This window comes from Morchella sextelata, assembly GCF_020137385.1.
Source record: "Morchella sextelata strain SCLS chromosome Unknown scls_9, whole genome shotgun sequence".
In the NCBI taxonomy this organism is placed as follows: domain Eukaryota; kingdom Fungi; phylum Ascomycota; class Pezizomycetes; order Pezizales; family Morchellaceae; genus Morchella; species Morchella sextelata.
The window spans coordinates 388,931-404,868 of NW_025408624.1; the positions used below are offsets into that span (position 1 = coordinate 388,931).

The 15,938-nt window shown below is 46.4% G+C and overlaps 2 protein-coding genes across 2 annotated transcripts; both read left to right on the top strand.

The window, feature by feature from the left end:
• Positions 1 to 721: 721 nt before the first annotated feature.
• Positions 722 to 10,566, top strand: H6S33_012792 (uncharacterized protein; the record flags this gene model as incomplete). Its single annotated transcript, XM_044844603.1, has 6 exons — positions 722 to 728; positions 828 to 1,103; positions 1,156 to 4,241; positions 4,300 to 4,374; positions 4,428 to 8,925; positions 8,975 to 10,566. 6 exons carry the CDS (start codon positions 722 to 724, stop codon positions 10,564 to 10,566), a joined length of 9,534 nt encoding a protein of 3,177 aa, XP_044694501.1.
• Positions 10,567 to 13,679: 3,113 nt separating this feature from the next.
• Positions 13,680 to 15,616, top strand: H6S33_012793 (uncharacterized protein; the record flags this gene model as incomplete). Its single annotated transcript, XM_044844604.1, has 3 exons — positions 13,680 to 13,795; positions 13,851 to 14,463; positions 14,537 to 15,616. The coding sequence occupies 3 exons, from the start codon at positions 13,680 to 13,682 to the stop codon at positions 15,614 to 15,616; spliced, it is 1,809 nt and encodes a 602-aa protein (XP_044694502.1).
• Between the last annotated feature and the right edge of the window lie 322 nt (positions 15,617 to 15,938).

Sequence of the window (15,938 nt, forward strand, 5' to 3'; positions counted from 1 at the left end):
ATTTACTCGTTTGGATACTTGATTCCTTGGGATCTTTATTTCCGTATGTTTTGGAATTTACTTTCCTGATAAATGCGGGGAATATTATCGGCCTATGGTTTGTCAACTCCTGTCATTTTGATATAATAGCTTATATGTTATTCCTTTATAAATCTCAGAAACTGACCTGTTGAAGCCGAATGGTGAGCATTTTGCCTCAAAGCCGCAGACAAACAGTGTTGTCCCAGAGACGTTGGGTTTCATAGCTGCACTGCAAAGGCATGGTGTATGTTATATATATGGATTTTAGGTGAAGTGTCTAGCTAGCTTCCATATTGAATCGAAAGGCTAAAAGACAACAACGATAAATTTCCCTATTCGGTTTGGGTACTTAAAATAGTTCATTTTCCTGTTCATCTTGGTTCACTTATGCATCCTAGGCATCACTCATTCTAATCCAGATAAGTACATGTAATCCGACAAGTGAAAGATTTCTGCACTTGAGCTGTTATGCGCGCGCATGAGCTGGATCTAGGTAACCAACGCAAGGCATCACCACACCCACCCATATATCCCCATCATACCACTACACACACACAGCGTTAACTCCCCTCCATACTAAGCACTACATTTCCGAGATAAATCGTATCACCACTCTTCCGAAAATAAAAAAGTTTCCCCTACACTGCCCGACCCCACAGTTTAAATTTGTACAACTGTGGTATTCTCCACAAAAACAAACATGCCAGGTACGGTCTTTTAGATAATCTCAAGATTTAATGAACACGTGTTTTTCAAAAATGATTGATTATTCAATACGTTACATCTACTTACTTTACATTGCGCAGAAAAAATTGATGGCTCTACTCTGGGATATATCATCAATCATGTCTTTCTCCCACCGAAACTGCCCTGCAAGGCAGATGTAGATATTGAACCAAAGATTCAGAGCCTCCTAGGGCTGATCAAGAATTCTGCAAAAGCATACCAGGACGGTTTGACAGCATCAAAATCACAATGGGATTCAGGCATACGAATGCTTTCAATGATGGAAGAAATCCAGCCAAGAGGATGCTTGTCCAGCCGGGATTTGGACAAGGCTATAGGCAACATGCGCACTGGGGGTGATACTTCCACAATCATGATGTATCTAGGGTTTGCTAACAAATTCTATAGATGTTTTAGCCCTGCATATCCAAGCGCAAAATGCTGGACTTATTTTGCGTCAAACGGAAGAAGACATCATTTTCGAAGCGTTCGAAGCTTCTCCAAAAGCTGAAGATGTTATGAAGTGTCAGGGGAGACTACTGTGCTCCTTTCCTGGTCCCGCCATTGCCGTAAGCATCGAAAAGGCCAAGAACGTTGAGTTTCGTTTAGAGCTTTCGCGCTTCCTCGAGAAAATGAACGTCGATGAACTTGAAGATGCGATGTCTAAATCCCGGAAGGGTGGCTCAGATCACATTGAAACCAGAGAAACTACCCATCCAAGGTACATAACGGAGCTTCTTAACGAAATATTGCTAGCTGTCGGGAAACCTGCAGAAGTCCACCGTATCCAGAAAAGAATTGCAGATGACGTTTTATGGGATGATGCAGAACTACCTTGGAGAAGGTCTCCTTTTTGGCTTACTATCAAAGTTGCCTTGCAATCTACAGTTGATCGCCCCACTGAAATCTCAGGATACCTTCAATACAAAGCGTTCATGGTCTTCTTTATGACAGACATTTTGGAGATTGCGTTAAATCGAAGCCTACCAAGCGATACTTTATTCATTATGAATGCAAAGTTGGGGCGCCGTACATTCAAAATGGGCAAAAGGGGAGGGTTGCCAGAATTTCTGTTGAAGAAGGTATCTGGCCAATTAAGTAAAGTTGCCCAGTTCTTGGGGCATAGGTGGAAACAAATCAACCAGGTTCATTCAACACCTTTCAAATGGACGCCTCATGATCTTTCTTCTGATGACGATACACAATTATCATTGGTTCAAAGCGGGGCATATATTGCGGCAGTAGTTTCTAGGGTACCGACTACTGTGAGGTCAAAAGTACATGTCCCGAATGAGGAGAGACGTATTGATCCCAAATCTAAAGATCTTCCTCCATTGCTGGTCGGAGATAAGAGTGCACCTGAAATTCAAATTCTTCTTGCAGATTTTGAACGTTGGGTTCGGGAGAGTCTCGATGGCTGGGTTATGAGGAATCTACAGAATGAAGACGCCTGTCGTATACTGTGCTTAAAGATTGAGGTGTATGCGCATTATGGGGAACAGGCATATGCTTCTAATCCAGAAAGCATGTCAATCTTTATATTAACTACGATGGAGCTATGGGTTGCCCTTGACAAGATTGCGGTGAATACGTGTTCACTCTTGTCAGAATATTTTTTCCCAGAATTTGCAAACCACCCATTCAATCATCTTCTACTCCCTCGGTATCATCAGATAGAACGCCTACATCGGGTTGAAGCATACCTAAAACAGCGCCGTGAAAAGGCCGATCGAAATGCGACATGCATATTTTCCAATAAGGCCAATCAGAAAACCTTTGCTGTGCGCTACTATCTCAACTCTCCGAAGCATCAATCGATTCGTAAGAAAATTGAGCTGGATGCAACTGCAGAGAGGGAAAAGAAAATTCAGGAGTTCGAGGAGAAGAGTCGGCTTTACAACGACGCAGTCGCCCGGGTGGCAGAGCGGCCATGCGATTACATTCACAGTGATGGGGGGAGAAAGGCCTATCATGACCCAGAGTGTTATAAATGTAGATGGAAAAAGTATGCAAGTACTCTTAGCATCCAAGTTCATGAATGGCCTCTACCAAGAGATTCAGATTGTCTTGCAATGGTTGTTTTTGAGCTCGAATGCCCTATTGGGTTTTGTGCTTGGAGAGACGCCACTTACCAAGTCATGGTTGACATTCTCAGCCCGCCTTTGATTCTGGAACATCCTGATACACAGCCCTTTACAGATCTCTATACTTATAGTGGTTTACGACAATACTTCAAATGCCGAAGCCAGCAACGACTCCGTTTTTCATCAGTGACGAAGGCGACTACACAATCACACTACGCGAAGATTTGCTTAACAAACAATTCCAGCTCTGTTTGTGTCGATAATGCTCTGAAATATGGGCTATGGGATAGTTTTGGATCGTATTGGATAGATGGCCGTGTAGGTGCTGATAAGTGTGACATACAGAATATATGCACCTTTAAGCTTCCCGAAGGCCCTTACCAAAAACTACAGTATACAATCAATTCTACGAGGCACACTCCCAATGAGGTTATTTCGAGACAACACGAATGTCCGAAAGCACTCTCCTTCCATGAATATATAGCGTTTGGCTTCTTAAGGGCTGGACATCGTCTCCAGTGGTTGAATATCGTTAGAGAGTTGAGAACTCGCACACTAACCTTTAGAAATGAGGCTGTGAATATTCTCCTCATGCAAGCTGCATGGTATACAGGACCTCCCAACACTGAAAATCCGAGTGCAACCCGGGAGTGTTTTACAATACTTGAAGACACTGCTTTTGGGCACAATCTCCTCCAAGAACTTGGTAGTATGCTTACCAGTATCGAGGCCAATTGGTTGGAGGGAGTTTCTGCAAAGTCAATAATATGGTTAACTACTCGTCTTTTAACTGTAGCGAGTAGTTTGGATGTTAGGAATTGCGCATTTTGCTTGTTGCGCCGGGCTCGTGCTGTGACCTTAAAGTGGACCCGTCAGTTGACCACCCACATACAGAAATGCGAAAAGGAAGATCAGCTGGAAGACCTGCAAATTCGGGCATTAGAAATGGCTGCTATATGCCGAGCGACCTATGATGTTGATCACGGTGATTTTTGGCATGTTCTTAGCTCGGGAGCAGATGTCGCAACTTTAGTCGAATGTGCCATCATCATTCACAACAACACTCCTCCCAAGTTGGATCATCTCTCTCCTCAAACACACTTTCTCCTGGATAGAGACCGAAGATTATCTGCCGCACTTAAAGAACATCTTGAACGGTTAATATTTTCAAGCAATGATGGTCTCAATAGATGTATTTTGAGGATGTGGTCAGCGTATAAACAAGGGTCACTATGGGGTATGTCCGACAGCAGATGGATAAAAACAAAGACTGCTGCAATATCTGGAAATACTTCACAGGAGGTACAATACAACTTGCTTAGTGGTCAGCTACTTGTCGATGGGTTGCCGCTTGGCAGAATGGGGACAGACTATATTTTACACCCCACCTATACACGGTTGTTTTTGGAGGTTAGTGCGTTGGATTTAGTAAAGTTGTAGGTAAAGCTAACAAGTGTTCGCTTTTTAGAAAGTTTTTGACGTTTTCCCGTCAAATCTCCCAGGGATGCAGTTCCAGGCCCGGCACCAAGTCTTCGGATATCAGGTCTATCCCCACGCCTTTGATCATAGTAGCTAGGTTTCTGACGGATTTGAAAGGTACATTTCGGGATGCAAGGGGATGAACTTCTCATAAAAGCTCAGATTGATGGGACCGAATATGAGCTTGTACCCCATACAAAGTTACAAGGCGATTTTCCAGTACACTTTACCAAAAACTACTTCCATTGGCTGGAAATTAAGACACGAGTTCTCGAGTTCAGGCCTAAATCTGACCCGTGGAAATCATCAGCCACGAATTGGCGCTTAAGTTATTTGGGATTGGCTTCTCGCATGGCGCTGCGGAATGAGCGTATGATGGACATTCGGAAAGCTTCATTCTCAATGATCACTTCAGTATTGGGTAGGTTGGAACCACCGAAATATATCGACATAACTTTTGCACTTGACACTCGTACAGTCTTAATTCATCTACCTCGACTAAAAATGGATTTTTTTATAAATGAGAAAGGCGAGATTGAGTGTCGACAATTCCGGGGTATGGTCGTTGATTTTAATCAAGATATTGGAACATTCACTGGCCTCGTGAATAGGCTTGTTATGCGTCAGAAGTCGGTACGCAGCATCATAATTCCCTATGGAGATGTTTGGTATAAAACCAAAGGAAATCATGTTACTGTTGGTGTGGAGACGGATATGGATGAGTTAGATAGAGTACCCTATCTTCACTACACGATCGATACAAGACTCGGGCGACTCGTGGGAAATGACAGCCTAACCAGCCATCTCTTTAAAATATACCTCCACGCCTTGACTACACACTGTCTACCTGATGAGCTTACTCGACGTACAGGCACTGAAGAGGCGCTAGCAAATCTCAAATCAGCGACCACATGGTCCTTCCAAAAGCTGGGGGAAGTAGAGATCAAACTTCTAAAGCTAATAATGTCACTCACCCCGTCTCGCGACTATTATCCGAAACATAAGAAGGTTATGCAGACGATAAAATGGAAACCTCTTCCGTACCTGACACAGCACGAGGACTTTGAATTGCTTGTTACCTCAATTTTCAAATACGCACGCCGCTTCCATATGCTTAGAGTTGATGATAAAACGTTGGATCTGGAGGACCTTCCATCCAACGTTAGCGATCATCTGTTAGTGAGAGCGGCCATTCGTAACGCTACAATTCGAAGGGACGAGTTTGGGGGCGCAAGTTATACCGAACTTAACGATTCGATTTACTCTTCACGGGATTTTATTCCTCAAAACGACAAACTAAAGAATGATGTCTGGGATACTGCAAGATCTATCGAAAACTGGTCCACAAATCTAGCAACACACAATGATTTAAAAGGCTTACTCAAGCGCTGGGAAAGGATTTGTGGGGCTTCCACTAAAGTTACAGAGCTTCAGTATAATCGCAGTGTTCTGGACCTAAGCCTCGATTCTTGCTGGGTTGATCTATACAACACTCTTCGAAGAACTACCATGCATGAGAGGAGATATCGGTTGATATTTACATTATGCACAATGGCGTATTCAGGGAAACAAGATATGTCAATCATTGGCACGCTTCTGGCATTCGCAACAAATGAAAAATTCTCACGTATCAATCCGCCACCGTACTCATCCTACGATTTACATGATGGGGAAAGACCCCAATTGGATATACGGTTAGTGGAGATGCATGCGATTAAGTTTGAGTCTAGTCAGGAGGCCCGTCTTTCAAAGAAGCATGGAGAAAATGCTACATCACTACAACGGCGCCGGAGAGATACGTATGAAAATAATTTGATGTCTCAGGCAGAAGTTTTATTTTCATTTTTGCAAGCTCAATGGCCTTGTTATACGCCCTCTTATCCGCCGACAGCCTCCAGGGGAGTATATACACATTTTAAGCTGAAAAAAGTAATGAGTCTTATTGTACCGATATTCCAGAGTTGCTACAAAAATGTAGAGTTTTTGCGGCATATTGATGAGGTTCAGAAAGAGCTGCTCAACATGAACCTGGGTTTGAAAGAGACCCGCCCACAATACACCTTTGATTCAAATAAAAAAATCAGAGCTCCTTCATATTCCAAGGTCACCTTGGAAGGAATATTTTCGAGAAACCCACCCGATGTTACCGATATTCCAATCCCTATCAATGCACAACCCGCAATTTCTCAAGGCGAAAACGAGCTGAAGTCACTATTACTGGAGCTTGAAGCGGCACATTCCAACCAGTTCGAGAAAGAGTATGCTAAGAACATGCTAAACAGTTATGAAGCTCTCCATAAGAAAAGCGCCGCGGTGGTTTCGGGGTTACCTTCAAAGGAAGCATTATTGAAACATCGATTGCAGTTCGAAAATCGTATGCAGTCGATATTCAAAATTATCGAGAAAGCATTGGGGCCGGTATCAGCAATTCAAGATCTGATCGGTATGACAGGTCTTTGGCCAAACATATCGCCCATATCATTGCTTCAACGGTTAGCGAGCAATGCTTCAGTGGATTTAAGCCCTGGATGGAGGCAAGTGCTCATAGTATATGGCGAAGCAGTTACTATGTTTCAACGCGCTGAGCGTCTTCTCGATTGTTCTGAGAGCGGAGGTGATGATTTCGCGAGAGAATCAGAAAACCCTGGTGGCCAAGGACGAAATCAAGTTGCTTACTCGGATTGGCTTCTCATATCCATTGATAATAACCTCCTCGTGCGCCCTGTCCAGACGCAAATTGCGCTAGAAATGATAGCACCTTCTTCGGGAAAAAACCAGACTTTGCAGTTGAATATGGGCGAAGGAAAATCTTCGGTGATTGTGCCCATTGTTTCTGCAGCATTAGCGGATGGTAAGAAACTTGTTCGGGTCGTTGTTTTGAAACCATTGTCTGGACAAATGTTCCGTTTACTTGTACAAAAATTGAGCGGGTTAGCAAACAGACGGATATTCTATATGCCCTTCTCTCGGCAGGTAAAATTGGATGAGAAGGCCGTGAGAAATATCCAGGATCTGTATCAAGAGTGCATGGAGGTTGGAGGGATTCTTCTGGTTCAACCAGAGCATCTGTTATCCTTTAAACTTATGGGACTTGACCTCCTATTCATGCCTCAAGGAGATAAAGATGTTGCCTCGGCGTTGATTCGATGCCAACGCTGGCTTGAGAGGAACTCGCGGGACATCCTGGACGAAAGCGATGAGATACTGCACACAAAGCACGAGCTCATATACACAGTTGGAGCTAGTACCTCAGTCGAACTTTCTCCAAATCGTTGGACCATTGTGCAGGAGATCTTTGGTCGAATACAGGTGCATACCAAGGCCATGGAAGGTGTAGAAGTAAAGGGCATTCCCCAGAGCTTTCCGGGAAGTTTTCCGACAACCCGTATTCTGGAGCCCAAATCCAGTGATGAATTGATGTCACGAATCACAGAAGACGTCTTCGCTGGTCGTCTCAAAACGGTTTCCTTTAGACTGTTTCCCGATTACATCCGCGAATTAGCGATTCAATTTGTTACAAAACAGGGTATGACGGAGGCTGAAAGCGAGCCTCTATTCAAGGATATGGACGATATATCAAGACTTACCTTACTATTATTGAGAGGATTGATAGCCGGTGAGATTCTATGCAACGCGTTAGGGAAAAAACGATGGCGAGTAGAGTATGGTTTGGATTTAAGCCGCTCGATGTTGGCTGTCCCATATCGGGCTAAGGATTGTCCAGCGCAGAGGGCAGAGTTCAGCCATCCAGACGTTGCAATTACTCTCACCTGTCTTAGTTACTATTACGCTGGCCTGACGGAATCACAGCTGGAACATTGCTTTGCGACCCTTCTAAAATCTGACAACCCAGGAATGGAGTACGCAATTTGGGTAGAAAAGGATACTACTTTACCAATGATTTTCCGAGAATTAAGTGGTATCAACTTGGTTGATAAACACCAGCGCACGAACTTTATATTTCCTCGCTTTCGGCACAATAAAGCAGCCATTGACTTTTACCTAGCTTGGGTGGTATTCCCTAAAGAAGTGAGAGAATTTCCACACAAATTGTCTTCATCAGGTTGGGATATTGCGGAAACAAAAAGTCATCCAACCACTGGCTTTAGCGGTACAAACGATAATCGACATCTTCTCCCGTTATCGATTAAACAGCATGAATCTGAGGGGCAGTTGAGTACAAATGCCAAAGTACTCAGTTATCTATTGCAGCCGGAAAATAGTTACTTATGTGCTAAGGGTGAAAATGAACAACGCCTTGATGTTGATAGTTTACTGGATAAATTGGTTCAACAGGATCCGCAGATACGGGTGCTCCTTGATGTAGGGGCTCAAGTGTTAGAAAAGCGAAACTTTGAAGTAGCAAGGGATTGGCTCAGTCGTGTACCAGAGTCCAAGGCTTCCGTTTATTTCAACGAAGAAGATGAGCTTACTGTCATTACTCGTGATGGACACCCGGAGCCATTGATGGTTTCCGCATTTGCTAAACAGATGGATGAGTGTCTTGTATATCTTGATGAGGTACACACACGAGGTACAGACCTAAAGCTACCAAAGGAGACCAGGGCGGCAGTCACATTGGGCCCAAATCTGACAAAAGACAGACTTGTACAAGGTCAGTAATCGTATTAAAAGCTATTAGATACTCGCTAAGTATTATACAGCGTGTATGAGGATGCGGAAGCTCGGTCAAGGCCAGTCAGTAATTTTCTGCGCGCCCCCAGAGATTCATCAGAAGATCCTTGTAACCGCAAGAAAAACCTCAGTGGATTCTGTTAGCGTCTCAGACGTATTGCGGTGGTCAATGCATGAAACCTTTATCAGCACCAAGAATACTGTGCAGACATGGGCAAGACAAGGGATCAGTTATCAAAACCGGAATGTGGCTTGGAAGCACAGGGATATCAAGCAAATGGAATCAATAATGGTAGAACCGGACGCACAATCACTGGAAGAGCGATTTGGACCGCTAAAATCGGGAAAAGAACGATTCCATGCAGGAACCATTCCAAAAGAACGGCATCACGAAATCTCTTTGATCGAAGAAAACTGTAAGAAATTTTCTATCACGTCGCTGAGGGGATCTGAGGTGCACGAAGAACAAGAACGAGAGCTGGAGATTGAAGTTGAACGTGAGCAACAAAGGGAATTGCCTAGTCCCGTAGCCGCAAGGCGTCATGCTGTCCACCCAGACATCAAAAAATTTGTCCAGACAGGTCTGCTCTCTGAAGGATCTACAGCTGTTGTCCCGGCCTTCGATCTCTTCCAGGAATCGCGATCAGAATTTCAAAAAGACGCTTGGAGCAAAAGACTATTAATCACCAAAGATTTTGCAACAACAACCACAAACGGATCACGATTTTCGTATATGAATGCTTTCCTACCTCCAGTAAATTGGCTGGTATCAAGCTTCGCTGAAAGCACATATCTAGTGATAATGAGCTCATATGAGATTAACACGCTGCTTCCCATCATAATCTCCCACGATGCCGTGAGGCTTCACATGTATGCGCCAAAAGTCACCAAATCTATGCGTACATTTGAAGATTTAAATTTCTGCACTATACCTTCAGTTGAATCAGTTCTAGAAGCTGGGTGGAGCATCCCGAAGGCTTTGGTGGATCAGCTCAACATTTTTTCTGGACAATTATTTCTACAAGATTATGAGACCTACGAGCGATTGGGTAGTTTTCTTGGCTTGTGCTTGAAAGATCATGTGCCTCATGTGGAGGGAGGTGTCCCAGAGAGTGATGGTTTCGTGCGAAGTGACAAAACCCGTATTGCGCTGGGAATGAAACCTACTCTTTTCACCAAGAGTCCTGTCCCATTCCTGAGGAAACTGATGAATTGTCGACGAAAGGGGCAGAACTTTGCAGCCACACACATGGGCCAGATTCTACACGGAAAGATTCTAACGGAGAAAGATCTAGAGTACAAATGCCCGATTGAAGAGATTGTTCAGGGGGTGGAGGTGATGGCAGTGGGAAGGCAGAGAATTGAAGAAAGGACGGATGAAAAGCTTGGGCGGAGTAAAGAGGAGGACGAGAGCCAATTTGATACCGACGAGATAGATGATGATAAGGACGATGAGGACGATGAGGAGGATGATGAGGAGGAGGATGAGGAGGAGGAAGACGATGAGAGCGACGATTGTGATGATGATGATCATGACGACGAGGATGAAGACGACGACGACGATGAGGAGGAGGAGGAGGACGACAACGACGACGACGATGATGATGATTGCGAATTGTGATAACGGCGTTGACGATCCCCAAGATAATTCAAGTAATGTCTCTTATTGAAGCTGGTTATTTGGTTGGATTATTTAACTGACGAGCTGTTGATTCTACGTAGGCTATTATTAGAGGCATAGTTTGGCATGCGTGGGTGAGGTGGCGTGCCCTTCTGCTTAGGGTCATTTTTAGAAGGGTCTAGAAAAATTGGTTTGTATGTCTTTAGTTTTTCCTCTCAACTATAGTCTTAATAAATGAAATACCATTACAAAAATCCGCCCCAAACTACCATGAAAGTCTAATTAAGAGAAGGAGCTGGATCAACAATTGTATGTAGATAGACAAGAAAAAAAAATCGTAGTGAGGAAGAGAGATGCCACCTCTAGCTGACACCAAAGTGAGATCGTGGCAAGTCAAGAGCCCGCCTGATATTTGTTGGTCACGGTCTTAGATACGCACAAATTTAATCATGAGACGTACATTCTGGAGGAAGGAAGATATCCGTGGCATGCTCCCTTCCCATGCCATGTAAGCTTTACAGAGCATAACAAAGCGTACAACCAAATTATAGCCGTTTCCATAAATCTAGGCAGGACCAAGTACTTGCACATATATAGATTACGATTCCAAAGTCCTTAAACTAATTACCAACCCAGTAATTCCGGATTCTTGATTAAGTACATATAGGTATCTGTGGTTAGACCTCCAAAATAGTTTATTTTTTATTTTAATATCAGTGTTTTATTGATCCTAGATAATGCGACAAATTTTAAAAGCTATTAAAAATAGTTTAATATTGTCTAACATTAATGCAACTAAAATCATATATCCAAAGAGGAAATGAATTTAAACCTTGGAAAATCGCAACTGTATATGTGTGGACATTTACACACAGCCAAGTTTCCTAACTTAAATTTACGCAGGCAAAAAAACCCAGCAACAATTCCCCCCATAATTTCTTTCGCCGCCCCTGCCCAGGAAACAACTTAGCCAGTCTCCCTCCCAGGTCAGCCAAGCAAAAAATTTCCCACTGCTGTACGTCGGCGAAAAACGCAAAAAAAAACTAGTCTTGGCACCAGTTCCGATTTCTTTATAAACCACGGTTTCCCCCCCACCCCAACTTTTCCCCCCAAGCTACTCGACTGCACCCGCACTCACCCCCTGTCTAAAGCCAGCGGGGTGAGTGCAAATCTACTCCATCTGCCCCCAGGGCAGCGTAGATTAGCCTCCTCTGGCACCCACTGGGCATAACGCCCGAGGGTCCAGAGGGGGCTAATTTGCGTTAGGTCGTTTTCGTGCCCGCTCCCTTCCTCCCTCCCTCTTTGTCTCTGGCCTCTTCTGGTCTCTGGGCTTCTGCTCGGGGATCAGGAGGGGCCTGTTTTGCGTTAGGTTTGTCCCTCCTCTGCCCTTCTCCCAGTTCCGTCCCTTCAGCGCTTGTGCTTCCTCCTCCTGGAGAGAGCATTGGTCTCACTCGGTTTCTGGGCGTCGTCCGAGGAATTGAATGAGATCTTCCTCGTATCCGCCCTCTTTCTGACCTCTTGGTTCTATCTGAGAGGTTGGTGGTGATTTTCTGTAATCCCCTCGCTCGTTTTGCGTCTCTCCGCCGCGCGGGAGAGGATAGATCTCCCCGGTTCTGTAATTGAGGAGGAAACGTAGGTCACCTGTATATATGTTAGGTCTGCCTTGAGAAGACGCAGCGGTTCTTGCGTAGGCTGGGCATGTAGTTTAGAGTAAAGGTGTAAAAAATCCTAGTAAGGCATAGCTAGCTTTCTCTATGATACGAGCGAGATGTCTTTCTTGAAGTCTTGTCTTGAACGTCCGTCTTTTGGAACTTCATTCCACGGGGTTCTAAACCGTCTTTTTATGAAGGTCACAATAAGGGGAGCGCTATTTGTATCTTTAAGCGCGGTGCCAGGGACCTCAAGGCTTTGTGCTGAGGTTTGACGGAAACGTATATGTATTCTCGAGTCGTGCTATCTTGCCAAGTCTCGAGATACTCGAGTGATGAACCATGATGCAATCTATACCTAAATAGGCTCGCGCAGTTTTTAGCTCCCCAATCAATCACTGCGTCCAGTCTTTACCATTCTAGCTAGCTCGAAGTATCATATCCAAAGCCAAGACTCTCGAGAAAAGGTATACCACAAACTCTTCGCGCCTTGTCATGCCCCGAACATAGAAGTACCGCAGTTGGCTCACAGCACATCACTCGCGCCAAGAATCGACAGTGCGAGACCGGACATACTGATCTTCGAAGAAATGCTAACTCCGTGTCTCTGCTAGACTCATAGTTATCTGTAGATCTCTTGTAGAACGGGTGTGTTGGGGAAAGGACATATATACCTTAGAGGTGGTATAATATCTATCTCAGTAGAGCTAATTTAGCCATAGGACTTTGGTGTACGGAGCCGATTAGTACATGACACTGAGGGAAGCTAGGAGAGTATTTAAGGAGGTCCCCTCCAAACCTCCTAATAGAATCATCACCAAAGATACTTCTCTTCGAATTAACTGCTATATTTGGATATAGACCTGTAGTGAATATATACCGCGGTGTCCACGTGCCTCTCTAAAGCGAATGAAGTCTCTTAATCCAGCTAGACCTGACGTGCATCGCGGGTAAAAAGGACTTCGATTCGTCCAGTGGGAAGAAACCGGATCAGTCAAGGGTAGGACTGGACGGGCTTTTTCATAAGGGATATCACGCAGCTTCTAATTAGACCTCCATAGCCCCTAGAATATATCTGGCTGGCTTCTGGAACAATCCAGCAACGGATACAAGGCCTTCTATCAACCAGCTAATAGCATCCCCTCCATCTGGGGCGTCGGGCTCAGAGAATTATCGGTTTACGCCAACCCACACTAGTACCCACCTTCCTCAAAACCAAACCCAAGTCCACCTCTGCCTCTACCTACACCGCCCATAGCAAATCATCCATAATCACCTGGATTTAACCTCACATCCCCCGGAACTATCGTAGTACTAGGGTTAGGGTTCCACCGCCGCCGAGCCTTTCTAAACCCTACCAAATTTTTAGTCGACAAGTGAGTAACAACCTCACACTTCCACCCCCACCACCCCACCAGGCAGCACACCCACCGCTCTACTACATACCAAACAACCACCGAAACAATGGGTCAAGGCAGCTCCGCCGAAAGCGACCCCAGCGGCGCCGCCGCCCCAGAAACAACAGTCAAAACCTGCTACTACGAGCTGCTAGGTGTTGCGCGCGACGCCACGCAGGATGAGTATGCGGCTCTCTTTCCCCTTCTTGCAGAGGGAAAGCTAATGGTGTTGGTGTAGCATCAAAAAGGCCTATAAGAAAAAGGCGCTCGAGTTCCACCCAGACCGCAACTACAACGACACGGAGCGCGCGACAAGGCTGTTCACGGAGGTGCAGGCGGCATATGAAGTGATCTCCGACCCGCAGGAGCGCGCCTGGTACGACTCTCACCGCGACGCCATCCTGCGTAACGACGATGTCGGTGGGGGCGGGGGTGCCGGCGGAGCAGGAGGAAGCGGGGGCGTGACGAACGTGACGACGACTGAGGATGTGATGCGGTGGTTCTCGATGTTTGGGCGCAAGCTGTCGTACGAGCCCTCGCACCCGCAGTCGTTCTACGTGGTTGTCGAGCAGGCGTTTGCGAAGCTGGCCAAGGAGGAAGTGGCGGCCGCTGAGTGGGAGGGGCTGGATCCCGTGCATTATCCGGGGTTTGGGGGGGCAAGCAGTGAATATGCGGATTGGGTGAAGGCGTTTTATGTTGAGTGGGGGAACTTCCGCACCGCGAAGACGTTCAGCTGGTGTGATATGTACCGGTACTCGGATGCGCCGGATAGGCGCGTGAAGAGGATGATGGAGGCGGAGAATAAGAAGCTGAGGGATGCGGCGATACGGGAGTTTAATGATATCGTGAGGGTATGTTTATGGCGCTCTTCCCCCTTCTCCCTCCCCCGTGTTGTATAGGCTTCATGGCTGACGGATGAGACAGTCCTTTGTCGCCTTCGTGCGAAAACGAGACCCGCGCTACACACCAAACAACCAGACCGAGAAGCAGCGGCAAGAAGCCCTCCTCGCCGCCTCAAAAGAGCAGGCCGCCCGCCAGCGCGCCGAGAACGCCGCAAAGCTGCGAAACTACAAGGCTGCCGACTGGACCAACGTTCCGGAGAACGCCTTTGACGAGCTGTACGACTCGGAGACCGACGAAGACAACACTGCGGAAGAGTATGCTGAAGAACAGGAGGACGAGGAAGAAGAGGAGGAGGAGGAGCAGCTGGAGGAGGAGCCGAGACGGTATGAGTGCATTGTCTGTAAGAAGATATTTGCAAAGGAGGGGCCTATGCTGGACCATGAGCGCTCGCAGAAGCACGCGAGGGCTGTGTGGGAGCTGAAGAAGCAGATGCGGAAGGAGAATAAGGAGTTTGACCTTGACCGGGACGTGCGCGGGTGGACGAAGCCGGAGGAGTTCAAACCCATCGACGAGGACGAAGACGAAGAATACCTCTCCGCAGAAGAGGAAGAAGACGACCTCTCTGCCGACGAAGAAGAATCCAAGCCTAAATCCAAAGCCTCCCCCAAAGAGGAGGAGTCCAAAAAACCACTAGAGCCCACACCAACAACCAACACAAAGCCGCCCACCCCCTCCCCCGCCCCCTCCGGAGCAGAAGACTCCGACCCCGACGCCGACGCCGACAACGACGACTACGTCTCCACCGCAACATTCACCGCCCGTCTCCGCGGCGCCACAACGCCGCCAACATCAGACCTCTCAAACCTCACCCTCACCACAAACTCGGACGACGAAGGGTCCCAGAAACCGGCGCAGAAGCTCGGAAAGGCAAAGGCCAAGAAGGCGAAGCGTGCTGCAGCGGCGGCGGCGGCGGCCGCGGAGGAGAAGGGGGGAAAGGCGAATACGTGTGCGGTGTGTAAGCAGAGCTTTCCGTCGAATACGAAGATGTTTAACCATTTGAGGGACAATCCGTCGCATGCGGTGCCGGTGACGGGTGCTGGGGGTGCGGGGACGGATGCGGCGGGTGGCGGGAAGAAGGGGAAGGGGAAGAGGAGGAAGTAGTGTCACATAGTTGTGACAGACAGGTAGGGGGCGAGGGGGTTGTGATAGGCGGGTGTGGTTTGCAATGGCGTTGGGTTACAGCGTAGCTTTGGGTTTGGTTAGACTTTTTTGTTTTTTTTGTTTTTGTTTTTTAGGATTAAAAGTTGCTGCTTCCTTCCTTTCTTTTTTATTCTTTTTTTTTTATAGGAGTTGGTGAGGATTGTTAGGTTAGTTAAGATTGGTGTAAAGTGTATCCGTATGGCCCAAGTAATTAGAGCTGGGCAGCTAGACGCCTTCGCGGCTGAGGCATAGTGCTTTCTCGATTGCGGGATCTAGAAGGAAC